The sequence below is a fragment of the Carcharodon carcharias genome, chromosome 30 (assembly GCF_017639515.1).
Source record: "Carcharodon carcharias isolate sCarCar2 chromosome 30, sCarCar2.pri, whole genome shotgun sequence".
Taxonomy (NCBI): Eukaryota; Metazoa; Chordata; class Chondrichthyes; order Lamniformes; family Lamnidae; genus Carcharodon; species Carcharodon carcharias.
This window is the reverse complement of record NC_054496.1, coordinates 26,903,896-26,919,629: the sequence shown is the minus strand read 5'-3', so window position 1 is coordinate 26,919,629 and position 15,734 is coordinate 26,903,896. Positions and strand designations below refer to the sequence as shown.

Sequence of the window (15,734 nt, the reverse complement as noted above, 5' to 3'; positions counted from 1 at the left end):
AACAGCTGAAGTAACTCTCCAGATATGTCCATAGCTGGCACTATTACAGAATTCAGTCATTATGGTTCAACTGTTTATTGACACAAAATACCTAAAGACAGGAAAGCGCGAATGATTTAGCAATTATGTACATTGTGCAGGAATTTGTCTTTAAACATAAGAAACTTTATATCTGCTCAACTATGTTTCTAAACGGTTTTAAGCTGTTCATTCACCACCATGAACTGTTTACAAAAACTGTTCATCAAAACTATAATGTGCTTATTTGTATGTTAGTCCTGATCCAGTAATTTAAACTTAAAGTTATAACTGAAACTATGAAGTGGTATTCAATAACAGTTAATTTTATTTTTATAAAATCTGCTAAATTTGTTCAAGTAGGGCAAAATTAGTTTTAAGTACAGAAGACAATCCAAAAGAAGATTGCGCATCTGCTGAGTTGAAGCTTTATTATCAGACAATATACAATCTTACTCTGGGCATTGGTTTATTTTGAATCAGTAATTCCATTTTACATCAGAATGTATTGAATCAACACACAGATGTATTTAATCTTTCCTACACATACTAAAATATAATGAAAAGTTACAAAATGATCATAATGTGGAGAAAAATTGTCAGGAAGACAATCACATAATAAATAAAAACAAAAAATGCTGGAAAAACTCAGGAGGTCTGGCAGCATCTGCGGAGAGAGAAACAGAGTTAACATTTCAAGTCCGTATAACTCAAATCACATGTTCAGTAAACAGAGTTTGGGAGATTCTAGCTTCAACAGCTCCTGGTAACTTTAGTAACCATTTGCCATTTCAAGGAAATGGTCAGTATTTGACCAGCATTCCTCTCAAAATTCTTGTTTCCCTTTGAAAACAAACTCTAAGCTACCATACAAATGGAGCCTACTGATCTATGTAATTCCAAAATGTACTGATATTAACTCATGCTCTTCACCAACATATGGACTCTAACTCAACAAGGGTCATTTTACTGAAACATCATATGTCAAGTCAAAGCCAAATGTCCATTGAATTAAATAGTAAGCTGCAGTGTTAAAAATAAATATATTTAAACTTTCTATCCAGAAGACATCTCTACTCCTGAGCTATCTAAACTTCGGACCACACCGGGAGATGTCATCAAATTACATTATGGGCAAGAATATGGCAGATGGAATATAATGTGGAAAAATGTGAGGTTATCCACTCTGGTAGAAGGAACAGGTGTACAGAGTATTTCCTAAATGGTAAGAGATTAGAAAGTGTAGATGTATAAACAGACCTGGGTGTCCTTGTCCATAAGTCAGTGAAGGCTAACACTCAGGTGCAGCAAGCTATTAGGAAGGCTAATGGAATGTTAGCCTTTATCGCAAGAGGATTTGAGTACTGGAGTAGTGAAGTCTTGCTTCAATTGTGTAGAATCTTGGTTAGAACGCACCTGCAGCACTGTGTGCAGTTTTGGTCCCCTTACCTCTGAAAGGATATTATTGCCATGGAGAAAGTGCAATGAAGATTCACCAGACTTGTTCTGGGGATGGCAGGACTGTCTTATAAAGAGAGATTGGGCAGGCTGGGCCTGTATACTTTAGAATTTCGAAGAATAAGAGGTAATCTCATTGAAACCTACAAAATACTTAAAGGAATAGACAGGGTAGACGCAGGAAAGATGTTTTCCCTGGTTGGGGAGTCCAGAACCAGGGGACACAATTTCAAAATTAGGACCGAGATGAGGAGAAATTTCTTTACTCAGAGGTTGTGATCTTTGGGATTCTCTACCCCGAAGGGCCATGGAAGCTCAGTCACCGAGTATGTTTAAGGTAGAGATTGATAGATTTCTGATTAACAATAGCAGAAAGGGTTAAGGGGATAGTGTAGGTAAAGGCATTGGAGTGTTCGATCAGCCATGATCGTACTGAATGGCGGAGCAGGCTCGACGGGCTGAATGGCCTTCTCCTGTCCCTATGTTCCTACAGGTGAAGTTACATAAAGTTCTTGGTGTTCTGAATTATGATTGATCTACTGATGTGGCATCAGCCCTTCAAGAAGTGCAAGCACAAATGAATGGAACCGTCTCAGATCAAAGGTCAGTTAATGAGTCTCAGCACATGGCACAGTTTGGACATCCTTATTCCAGTGCCTTAGAAAGCAAATTTAATCATGAAGCTTTATGTACTCTGCATTAGAGATAAACATCTATGCAATAAATCATATAAAGGGTGTTACTCCATTCTCACTCAACACCTCAAAATACTATATCTATTCCATAAACTACACATTTCCTTGTGATACGCACAACTTCTTAGTGCCCTTAAAGTTCCAACAACCTCTATTATGTCACTCTTATTGTACTAAGTTTCAAATGAAGACACCCTAATGAAAGTACATTGCTATACAAGAGAGGCAGCCATCAGCCAATTTCCCAAAATGACAGCATACACAGTATTGAGTGTAAATTCCACAGGAAACCTTTAAATGTGCCATTCCTAACCTTTTAACAATTACATTAATAGCCTTTGCTCAACAGATCATGATTCACTCCAACACCCATGGCCTCTCTTCAGCTTAATGAAGATGACTGCAAACCCCTATCCCACGTTATGCAACTCACTGCCTATTCCATGTTAAGCAACTCACTGCCTGTCAAGCTAAAATCCACTCCAGTGTGGCTAGAATGTTATGATTTTAAATAAGTCAATACAAAATTACTATTTAATTTGAGCTGTCTCACTTAGCACCAATATCATGTCACAAGTGCACTTAAATCTTAAGAGGCATGAATGCCAAGTCGGAAAATACTTTCAGTACAAGTTATGATTCAGGTGCAGCAAGAAACCAAAATTAATTTGAAATCCTTCTCAGTAGGCTATTTAAAAACTTCCTGGTCTCCATAGAAACACTATTTTGGGTCACCACATTCAATGTAATTTCTGACAAGGTTACATTCTAGTAGTCCTTTTGGTATAGCAACATGTAGCCCTTGAAATCCAAGCAACTCAGTCCTTATCTGCACTTCTTATTTAATGGTTAGTGCTGATTGAATTTGTGGGCCTGGAGATTTGTAGAGTTCTACTTAAGGTATATAGGTGGATAAATCGTAAATCAGAACACCAGGATCCATTCTCAATAACTCATTAAGTAAATTAATGAACACATGGATTTAAACATTATGTGGTTCCCCCAAACTCCATACAACACACAATGCATTCCACAAGTGGACTCCTGAGCTATAACCTAGTTCACCAAGGCAGTTACATTCGAAATAAAATGGATCAGTATAATTTCACATTCCAAATACCAAACAGGAAAGGGTTAAGAGGGAGGTTTTATTGCTACGTGTCCAGTAGTGGCTCCCTGCTCCAGAGGCCTGAAATGATAGGTCCTTACAGAAAAAAAGCAATAAACTTTAAACATTTTCTAAAAATGTTTAATAAGTTTACCTAGAAGTAGATGGAGAGAGGAAAATGAAACCTTTTCCCCTGCATGGGCTCCTTTGTCTTTAATAGTACAGCTCAACAAAGGTGCAGAGGAAACTATATGGTTGAGCACGAAACCAACTCTAGGGAATTAAATGCACACCAATATTTAAGAACAAAAATTTGACTTAATTTATAATTATACTTACAATATTGTCCTCTCCTTAATGTAGAGAGTCACTTTCCCGTACATTTCCAACAGTTCTGGCATCCTTCTGAAACTTTTTCCGAGTGACCATTCTGCATAGGATCCTAGACAGTGACTAGTGGACATTCTACTAGGCAGGACAGCAGAATTAGATCTGGCACTATCCTCAACACACTAATGCACAGAATTTTTGTAAGAAAGTCCACAGTCAAAAATCAGAAGACAGAAAGCTGATATTGCCTATTAGCCCTAGCCCAAGAATACCCATTATAATGGCCTAGACCACAGCTACCCCAAATAAGGCTAAAACTGTGCAGATCAGAGGCCAAATCTAAAAATGTTCTAGTTTGAATGGCTCAATACCACAGTATTGCAAGAAGACAGAGTAGATCTGTCAGCATTCAAGAAATCAAAAAATAGGTTATCATTTTGAACAGAGGTCCTCCATCAGAATTCCAACTTTTTCTGTTTTTCTTTTAGATTGCTAGAATCTTTTACTTTTCATCATATAGGGTACTGCTAGGCCCATAACTACCTTGCGACTTACTGTAAGACTATTTTTAAATTTGTATCTGAATTTTGTGCCCACCAAACTGGTGAATACCTGTGCCGAAAAGTGGAAGACATTTTCTCTTCCACCCATTTTGTCATCCAGCATCAAGCATCCTCGATCTCTGAAGAGTAAGAGTGAGACTCCCTTTAATTTGCTTGAACAATGTGCCTCAGTTTCAACCTCAATATGCACGCCCTACTGCACCAGTAAGAGATTTTCCACTTCTCATACCAGCTATGGCACCCCCCCCACCCCCACCGAGCAAGATTGTCAATTAGTGCCAAATTAGGGTGGCTGTTTACTATTGATTCATGCTCATCAGGAACTTGAGTTAAAACTGTCAAAAACCCATTTCACATTGAATTCTTGCAGCTCAGAGAGGCAACATTAATTGCAGCAATCTGGGAGAGAATTGAACTCGGGTCACAAGAGGTGAAAGGCCAGTGTATTAACCCATTGCACTAGAGTCCCTCCTCTGCATGAAATCTCATATTTCCTTTTCATGTGGAGAATATCAGTTGAACACTTAGCAGTAGAACATCGTAATGGATAGAGAAATTACTTTGTTTTAGTGAAGGCACCAACTACAAAAATATTCCTATCACAGAAAATATACAACCTTAATAAGCTTTGTTTTGTTATGCCCAGCAGTGGGATGACTCGACTCAGGCTGACCACAACCCACTTTCAAGTTAGCCAGGTAGGCTGAATAAATAGAGACATGGATCAAATCACATTGCTGGTGAATATCTATTCCATATGTATGAAGGTTGGATTTTACTTCATAAAGACATTATCAGTAAAACATACCACATAACACTAGAACTGAAAGGCTATAATAAGTCAGTGAAATTTCCATTCCCTCTGCTAGAATTCTGTGAAAATTTAGGATGTTTTGGTGAAATTGTCAGATATGCAGCAAGCACAGAACCAGACTTCCTGCAGGCTGACAACTCCAGCTGCCACAATTGAAGGTGATGTAACATTTCAGTGAATCTTCCAGCTTTTTACAACGTTACTGTTGAAGCTACAGAAAAATGAAGCATTAGCAACTCCTGATCTAGAATATCTGTACTTTCTGTAGCAGAAATGTAAAGGATATTGTAAAGCTTTATTTCATTAAAATAAATGCTTTAGCTTCAAGATATCCAGAAGCATTTTGCACTGTACAAGTTTACTCCATATTGTAAATTGTGACTGATCATTTCTAAATGCAGCTATTTGAAAAAAAAAATGAAACACTGAACAGTTACAATCTAAAACTAATGAAACACAACAAAAATACAAATTCTGGGTACAAATTTAAAAAGGTATATCCATATGTTGTTTCTAAAAACAAAGAATTCCAGTGATAATTACATGTACAGTAGCCAAATAAAAGCTTGTAAAACAATGGAAAACACAAACTTTCATAGTCAATTCTACAGTATTCCCTGGAAATCTCCAATTACAAATTATGATACAGCAAAATCTAAATTAATTTTCTGAACCTACAATTCACAAATCTCAGCTGAATTTATCCCAACATTTGCAACTGTTTTCATTATTCTTCCAAAGTATGTATAAGAAGCATATATTAGATGAGCTATCATTTAGGTTCCAATTAGATCAGCTGTAACCAAACTACAAAAACATTCAAATAAGCCCAAAAGATTTGTGACCACATCTTCATTTTTTTGACTGGATAAATAATAAACATGATTGATTCTTATAAATATTATGTATTTTAGCAACATAGTCAATCTAACAAATATTGTCTCAAAGATCAAACACAATAAGGGAAATAAATAACTACTTTCTGTAGGGGCTGACGTATATTCTCCTTTTACCATCTTTTGAAATACCTTGATCTTTTAAACTGGTTAAATAATGCCTGAGAATAGCAATCCAATCGCCTTTATTTTGGCTCCTTCCCCAAACTAATAAAAAAGACTTCTCCATAGGCTCATTAACAATCTTTAGAACAGACAAAAGGCCCAAACTTTGTGAAGTGATTGCTAATCGTCGGATAATAAAAGGAAACGGGGATGCTTTTGTCCTGCGATTTCTGCTGCTATTGTGCTTCCACAAAGCTTCCTGGATCTGCCATTTCCAGCCCACCGATCCTTTTCTAGGTTCCTACTTTCACACATTATGATTTTGTTGCAACCTTCGTATTTCCTAAATATATACACAAATTAACACCAAACGCTTATCTTCTTTCCAACATTCTCATTTTTATATAAACCACTGAAAGTGGGTGCAACTAATTTCAACACAATTAAATTCAGCAGGTAATAAACCGAAAGTCGGGCTAACACTTTTGCTCAAATCATTTTCGCCGATTTCGTCCCAATCGTATCGTTTTTAAAAACTTAAATTACACCAACCAAAGCGAAGGAAATGCAAATCAGGGCAAACAGCAGATATCAGCTAAATAAGCGATGAACGGTTGATCCGCTCCGCTCATGGCTGGCATGTAACCAACCGGCGCCGGTCCGCCCCGCTCGGGGCTGGCAAGTAACCGGCGCCAGTCCGGCCCGGACTCCCCGGGTTCTGATCGTACTAATATGGCGAGTTAGGGAGGTTCTGTCTGTCTAACCCTCGCACTTAGAAAGGGACTCGAAGCGGATTTGCTAAACAGTACCTGTTTTTTCTTTGATTTCGCATAACACGCTGAAGAGAGCCGGTTTCATCCTGTGGCAGTTTAACGCGTGTTTTCTGCAAAGTAATTAAAAACATGTTAGGATCGCTCTCCACAGAGTGAGAATGGCAAACGCTGAGTTCATCAGGCAGAACACATCTTCAGAATGCACAATGTCAGGAAAAGCAACATGCAAAACACTTGGACTCAAAATAACGAACAATCTTTCCCAGATTGTGCAACTGACAGCGATTGGACTTGAAAATATTCAATAACGAATGGAAATAGCTCCCGAACTCGAATTTTGCTTATGTCTAAACATGTTAAACGCCTTGGAATATAGGTGAAAATATTTTTTAAATCTTTAAATATCTATACAAGGCAGCATTGCAAAAATCCATAAATTTCAACAAAACTGTAGTGAGCGCACAATGGAGAGTGTTTAACTGTCCAAAGGGTTATTGTTGTTCGGTGACAACCTTTTAGAGACACTGAAACACACGGTATTAGCACCGAGTTGTTCTACACTAAAACATTAGTACACTATTCCGTACTATCGTGCCTTATTATCTTAAATTCCCAAGGATGTCCGTCTCACTTGCCTCCTGTAAACCACAAACCGCAATATTATTTTCTTCATTCTCATCTTTTCGGTTACAGAGTTTCAAAATGTATTAAATAATGAAGTGGCAGTAAAACTGGTCAATTGCTTAAAGCTATTTTATATACTATATGTGTATGTGCCCAAGAGATAATGTTCGTACTGAAGATTGCTACACGCAATTATTTTCGAGTTTAATTATTTGTACGCTAAATGAACTTCAATATCACAAAACCTTACATACGGTTTTAAAAGTTTAATGCCTCGTAATCCAAGTTTTTATTTCGCCGTAAGTCTTTAAAAGCTAATTATTTCATTTGGAGCAATTTTTCTTAAAATATGTACTATTAACAGCTGGATTACTGGGTTTAAAACCCTTGAAGTACAAGCATATTCATAAATAAACAAATGTAATCTTTAATATTAAGAAAACCTCAACACCAAGATGTATTCACTGAAGCATAAGGCCGATTTCGGAAATCATACCCAAACCCATGTCCCGACACACTTCAATTATGATCATTCACCCTGTCCTTTATTTACAAAATGTTTAACGAACATTATATTTTGTTAACCGCAAATCTTAATTATGGAAAAAATGTTAAATTCCAATCCACCCCTCCCCCCTCCAAATCACTGCAGTATCTGTGTTAGAAAAGCCCACATCAGTTAGGCTTCTGCCCGTTCTCTGAATACACCAATCACTTACAGTTGTGTTTAAACAGTGCAATGCGGGGGCATATTTTGAAAGGAAATAGAAAGCTTTATTTAAAACTGCTTACCGAAATTTCAGCTGAAAAGTTTAGATAACCAAACAAAAAAGCTAGCAAGGTACAGTACCAGGTCAATAAAATTTCACAAAAGCAAAACTATTTCCAACCCATTATTGTCAATTGAGTTTAATTATGCTTAAAGTACCATTCATTAGAAAGCATTCTTCCTTCACCTAAGGCAGTCCTATTCTATGACCACAGAGTGCATCAAAGAATGAAATGAGGAATACCAGCATTTTAGCCAATGCAAATGTGATAACTTAATGCCATTTACCATGTAGAAAAAACAATTACTGAAGGGTTTGAAAAGATGCCAATAATAATTTCAATGTTTATATTTGTATTTTACAAATAATTTTGAGACTGCAGTTTTACTTTATAAAAGTGAAAGGGGTCAGACAAAGTGCACTATTCTTGCCACTTGCTGGAAATTATGTATAGAAGCAAAGAAAAAAAAAAGTAAATTAAAGACTAAATAACAAGCTAAGATCTACATTCACCAGTCAAATCACAAACTTAAATTGCAGGTGTAACTATAAAAAAACTTTAAATTGGCTAAGTTCGAAATCTTCTATTTCCAATAGGCCAAATAGAAATAACTTAAAAAGGGAAAAATACAAGCATACTCAGAATGTCTTCTATTGCTACATCTCAAATTTTGCAGCTAAATGTGCTCAGTATATTATCATTTCGCAAAACCAATCACCCACAAGCTTCAGTTCTGTGCTGCCTGTAACACTGAGGAGACACAAACACAGCCTCTGACAACGAAGGAATCCAACAATACGATTCTTTAGAAAAACACAAACTCGTTACACATGGCAAAATACAAAGAATGCCAGTGTAAGTAAATATGAAAGATATTAATGAAATAATAAACCCAGCACCAAGGAGGAAACTAAGAAAGCCAGCCAGCTGAAAATCACAAACAAGCGTTTAATTCAGTTTTGGTTGAAGGAAAACTGTAGTTGTCAGCCACAGAAACTGACTGTTGCAAAGCCTAGTCTTTACTCATTAGTTTTGCTTTTTGTAACTGGTTCAAACTGCACTTTACAATATTAGCCAGCAGAAAACATCCACAGTATCAAAGTGAAGGTGCTGAAAATAAATAGCAGACTAGCTGCTGGTAGTTACATAGAAATAGATTGGTTAATATTAAATTTCAAGGTGAATTCAGTATGAAACACAGGACCCAGCATATAAACTTAGTAAAATTACAATGCTCAAGTAAAAGCAAATATCAAGCCTACTCTTCTATAAAATAGATTTCCCAACACTTTGCTATAAATGGTGACAATTTCTTTGGTACATTTTAGTTCAGTATTTTAGTTTAGCAGCTAAAATCTTTAAATATAGCGTAGTTAGTAATCCTGGGCTATAAATATTTAACTACAGTGTGGTAAAATCTCTTTAAGCAACAATTTTATTCCTTGCTTTCAGGAAGGGATAAAAATATTATGAGAAGTAAAGGATCAACATGCCTAAACAGAAGAAGCTGATGCCAAATTTATTTTAAGATCTTTTCACCATCTCAATGTGCAGAGTACAAAATAATTTTCAATACAATGTAATCAGATCAAGGCACAAGAACATGTTTTCCACACAAACACACATGATAAAACATGTAAGCTTATGCCAAGTCACCCAAATATATACCAAGTTTAGCTTAACCAATTAAGATAGCACAACTAACAACTTATGGCATGCAATTAAACATCTCATTCAAACATAGCCAATGATGTAGACAAATCCAAAATAATTATTCCACTTAAATGATTGTTTATAAAGTCCAGCTGAAAGATTTAAACATGTCCTTTTTTCTGCAGAACACCATACAGAAATATGCCCTTTTGTTCAACTGATATTTTATTGCACAAACGTCAGAAATAAAGCAGGTCATTCAAAGAAGACGACAGGAAACATGACACACACAGTTTAAATCTAAACCAATTTAAAGGTAAACTATACAATCTTAACAGTACACTAGATAAAATATAAAAATAAATTCAAACTATGTCTTCCGAAAGCAAATGTGAAACTATAGTAAAATACACACTTTGGCTTATATTATTTACCAATGATTTTTTTAAAAATCACCATTTCAAACTTGAAATCTTTTACTTTATAACTTTTTTAAAAAAAATTAAGTAAGCCACATTGCCATACCTGTGGTCTTACTTTCCTAATCAATTATTTGAAAAATTAGCTATTTGTAAATGTTACAATATGAAATACTTCTGGTTAAATGCCTTGCATAATAACACGTTAATATCTCGACAAATTAATTAGCTTTTCGTAAAAATCCACTGTATACTTTGGTATGGTAATGCAACTATGTCACCGATTTCTATGGAACTGAATCAGGACCACGCGTGTATAAGTTGTAAAGCCTCAAAGCTTCATTCACTTCACTTTGAAGCAAGCAGATCCTGGCCCCATTTCACTTCCCTTTCTCTAATCTCATAACCCATCCTAGTCACAATGCCAATGCTGACTGGCTTGATGACAAGTTGATGAATAGATTAATTATCTGTTGATTAAAATTTGTAATCAATTAGTCTTTAAAGTATATAGTCAAAAGGATTAAAATGCAAAAAGAATTCATGGATTCTTTTGGTATCATTGTGCTCATCTATATCATAGTGCAATTAGTATAGAATAAGTACACTCCAATGTAAGCATAGACATAAATAGTGCTTTACCATGACAATCGCCTAGTACTATTGAACTACACTGAAAAGCATACTGGCAACTTTGTCTCCATCATCTTAAGTGACTGTTCCAGCACTTTAAATCTATCTAACTCAAATTGAAATGACTAGTAGTGACAGCACCAATTTTGGCATTTTGGGCAACCTGCAATTTTGATGCACAACTCCACGTTTTAGCCAAAAAGCTAGAAAGAATCTAACTTCTTAATTCTTCACAATTTTCTTTTCTCCGCTGTTAGTAATTGCAATAAAATGCAGGGTACAATACAAGAATATGGTGGAAAATATGCAACCGCAAAGTTATTTTTAATGTATATGTTGTTTCACTAATGGGCTGGTAAGTACTTTTTAAAATTCTTCCAACCTTTGTACACAACGATGAATCTGTTTCTCTAAGGCAAAGGATGCTTCATGTGTTCCAAACTGCTATTTGTGTGTGTTTTTTTAAAATGATATATAGTCAGGTGATCCTAGTTTCTTTTATATTCACATTAGTTCTCACAAAACATTTGGCAATAAGGTCAGAATAAAGTGGCATTGTCAAAAATAAAGGTGTACCAAACTGATTCTTGGTGGAAAAATAAAATCAAACATTATAAGTGAAAAATAATTCAAAAATAAAGAGTACAACCGATGTAGATAGAATTTTGATTAAGTTAATTAGATTGTCACTTGTTGTTTGCAATTGAGTTTGCAAACATGAAAATACTGTAGCTTCAATCCAACCTGTATGGTCCAAAAAAAAGCCTTTTCACTAATCAAAAGGTTTTCATCTAATCTTTCATCTAAGATCATCTAATCTGGATCTTAATTTGTGAATGTGAGCACAATTACAAAAACATTCTTCATAAAATTCTCAAGGAAGCAAATTCACTCTACACCAAAAAAACTAATGCAAAACTATCACCACAAAACCTTTCAATTTAATCAAAATAATCAGTTCAGTGCAATAAACAACTTATTCAGCTTGCTCACTGCAGACAGATTGCAGTCGCCAAGCGTGTTTTGAAGAAACTTTTTACTCTGGCTCTATTTGTTTTCCTTCAATCCCTTGGGAAGTTTGCACAAATTACAATTCATCTGACAGTCCATTTACTTGCAACTCAAAACAGTTTTTTTATATTACAAAACATTGCTGGAGATGCTCCTTGCCTGCTGCTGTCCTTGTTCTCACAAACCCATTAGCCAATTTGATTAAAAGGTCAAAAGGCACATTAGTCAAATAGAAATTTAATTAGCATTTGGCTAAACATTTTAGTTATGGGCCCAAATGCACCCAACAACCTCCCCCTACGCACACCACCACCACACCCCCCCCCACCCCCCACCCCCCCCCCCCAAAAACACCCTGAGCAGCGTGATCATTTTAGGTGCACCTATATGGTCAAAGGTAGATCTATAATCACAATGAAAACCCACATCACCCTTCCTACTCCTGGACTACAAAAGATGACTGGGAATTTTTATAACTTTTTTTTTGCATTATTATTTTGAACTGATTTGGATACTGCACCAGCCAAAAATCAGGCCCCAACAATAAATACACTGAAAGGGCATTTAATGCAAAACCTAATTCAACTATGTTTACAGACATATGTTTAAAATATAACAGCATATATTTATTTTAGATATATTTTGAAGTATAACTAAATTTATTTATTGACAGGTACTTAAAAACATAAGGGCACATATTTATTTTAGGTACATTTTAAGCATAACTACATACGTTTATTGACATTTTAAAAATTTAACTGCGTATATTTATTTTAGATACATTTTTATGTATAGCTACATACGTTTATTGACAGCCATTTAAAAATATAACTGCATATATTTATTTCAGATACATCTTTAAGTATAACAGTATATATTTATTTTAGATACATTTTTAAGTATAACTAAAATTTATTGACAGCCATTTAAAAATATAACTGCGTATATTTATTTTAAATACATCTTTAAGTATAACTATATTTATTTTAGATATATTTAAGTATAACTGCATATATTTATTTTAGATACATCTTTAAGTATAACTATATTTATTTTAGATATATTTAAGGAAAACTGCATATATTTATTTTAGATACATCTTTAAGTATAACTATATTTATTTTAGATATATTTAAGTATAACTGCATATATTTATTTTAGATACATCTTTAAGTATAACTATATTTATTTTAGATATATTTAAGTATAACTGCATATATTTTAGATACATCTTTAAGTATAACTATATTTATTTTAGATATATTTAAGTATGACTGCATATATTTATTTCAGATACATCTTTAAGTATAACTACATTTATTTTAGATATATTTAAGTATAACTACATTTATTTTAGATAAACTTAAGTATAACTGCGTATATTTATTTCAATGCAAACTATTGAGGAAAAGTCAGTCAGTAATGTTGTTCATGGTGAGCGGGGGGGGGGGGGGCGGTGAATCTTTATTCCTCCCTCAGATAATTAAGGAATCCTGGAATTGGAGAGAGAAAATGCTGTTTTCTGTACAAAATGGGCCAGGATACAGGAAAGGAGGGAGTTTTTCTTTTAATAAAGAAAGTAGGCTGGAGAAAGTTGGAAGACGACTTGGGAGATTTTGGATTTGGGAGCAAACTTTGTGCGGATTGCTGCTTGGGTTGCAATTTGGGGAGGTGGGGGGGGGGGGTTTGAATTTATTTTTTTTAAAACTGGTCTCTAAAAGCTGGAGGGACAGGGGGATAGGGGAATAGAGGAGGGGGGGGGTTAAAGGTTTGGATGGGGGGTGATGGGGTGGTGGTGGAGGTTTGAAAGGAGTGCGTACTGACCTGGCCTGAGCCTCGTCCAGGCTCTGGTCAGTGATGGTCATGATCTGCTGCAGGATGTCGCCGATGTCCTGTTTCCGTCCCTCGGGGTCGCCTCCGTCCGCCTGGGAGTGAGGAGGGAGCGAGTGCACCGCCAGAGCCACCCCGGGGTGAGGCTGCAGCAGCCGGGACTGGTCCTCCATCACACACCGGCCACAAACACACAAAGACACTTAATGTTAAAGAGTGTGGCCGGCGGGGCGGGGTGGGGGGGGGGGGGGTGTGAAGAGACCCGGGGGGGGGGAATAAATAATTGAAAATTGGTATATATATATATATAAAAAAATAAATCACCCCCTCCTCCTCCTCCTCCTCCTCCTCACACACACACACACACACACACACACAAAAACCACCCCGGGAAATGTCACTGATCTTCTTCTGGCTGTTTAAAAATCCACAAATCCCGTCAATATATTTTTTTTGGGTTAGGAGGGGGGTGGGTGGTGGAAATAGGAGAATAATTCGGACGGATGCCCCCCCCCCCCTCTCTCTCTTCTTCGTCTTCTTCTTCCTCCTCCTCCTCCTCCTCCTCCTCCTCCGGGCTGGCTCGCCCACCCGCCGCCCGCGGCTCACCCAGCGCAAGCCGACCGAACGCTGGAGCGATTTGAATCTTAACCGCCGCCACCGCTCGCTCCCACCCTCGCTCGCTCGCTCGCGCTCAGCCGCCTCGCCCGCGACTGTTTTGACGGCGCGGGAGAGCCAGAGATTGGGAAAGGTGGCGGGGTGGGGGGGGGGTGGTTGGAGGGTGGGAAGGAGGGAGAGTGAGGAATGCGCTGGAGCGCAGTCCCGCCCCCCTCACCCCTCGTGCTCCCCCCCCCCCCCCCCCTTTCCTTCCCGTCACTCACACTCTCTCTCTCTCTCTCCCTCCCCTCATTGGCTAGGGGTGGGTGGGGAAGGAGGCTGCAGCCGTTGCCAGGAGCATCCCCCACGCGCGCGTCTCTCCTCCTCCGGTTGGCTGGCCGCCGGCCTTTGATGGACGGCTTGCTGCTCGCCGGGATTGGCAGAGCGGCCCCGTCCCGCCCCGCCCCCGCGGTTCCCCCTCCCCACCCCCCCCCCCCCGCCCCCCCTTCCGCTCCAGCCGTGCCGCCGCTGTGATGGACAGCCGGCCGCTGCTAGGAGACGGGCCGCCAGGGTCGCCGCCTGATTGGCAGTGGAGCCGTCGCCTGGTGATTGGCAACTCTGGCTGCTAGGCAACGGCCCTTGCTGTTGCAAGTTGGGCTTTACTTCCCCCCCCTTCCCCTCTTGCCCTGATGCTGCTGGTGAGTCTGATTCCTTCCAAACCAAGTGATTGGCAGATTGCTGAGAGGATGTACGACATTTGAGTGATGGTTTACAAAAAATAAGCTATTGAGTGACGTGTGCATACTTTAAGTCACAGGCACAGCAGATGCAAGTCTGCAGAAGTGTTTTGTTTATTTTAAACTATCAATTTCCATGGTATATGTTATTTATACAAGTTCTTTCCTTTACAGTTTTTTTTCCCCTCTTTGGAGTGCAAGTCTGAAAAAACGTTTTAATGGATGACAATTCAAATATATTAAATGGGAAATCATTCTGCCTGTAAAGGCAGATTTATTGACCCAGGTCAGTCAGATATGGCTGCAATGTTTGGAGGTGACAGCAGAGTGTCATTGTAGCAGTAGTTGCTTTAGCTGCTAAGGCACCACATTTAAAACCACTGCCAGAATACACACACTTAAGTAGTGGATACATGTCAGGACTAGTGGCTTACAGTAACTAAACCAGTGAGTTGCTCTAGCTGTGTAAACTGGTCCCTGTCACCAGTGACATATGTCACTCCCCATAGAAGTGGGTTACTTACAATAAATCACCTGTCATAAATCTATATTCCATTTATATAATACCACTGCATCTCTTCTAGCAAGAAAAAAATAAACAGAGAGAATATCACAGTACATGAGGTCTTCCTCTTCAGTCCTAGTGCACGAATATCTGAGATGGAATGTTTTGTTTGGCTTTCACTGCTACCTTACTTGAGT

At 37.7% G+C, this 15,734-nt stretch overlaps 1 protein-coding gene across 3 annotated transcripts in view; it reads right to left on the bottom strand.

Moving 5' to 3' along the window:
* The window catches only part of pbx4 (pre-B-cell leukemia transcription factor 4), a 373,866-nt gene extending 359,943 nt beyond the window's left edge, over positions 1–13,923 (bottom strand). For all 3 annotated transcript variants that reach the window (XM_041176981.1, XM_041176982.1, XM_041176984.1), the window contains exons 1-2: positions 13,696–13,923; positions 6,797–6,870 (exon numbers count right to left, since the gene is read on the bottom strand). In XM_041176981.1, coding sequence (XP_041032915.1) covers positions 6,797–6,870; positions 13,696–13,874 — 253 coding nt within the window. In that variant the 5' untranslated portion in view covers positions 13,875–13,923. The remainder of the gene's footprint in view (positions 1–6,796; positions 6,871–13,695) is intronic.
* Between the last annotated feature and the right edge of the window lie 1,811 nt (positions 13,924–15,734).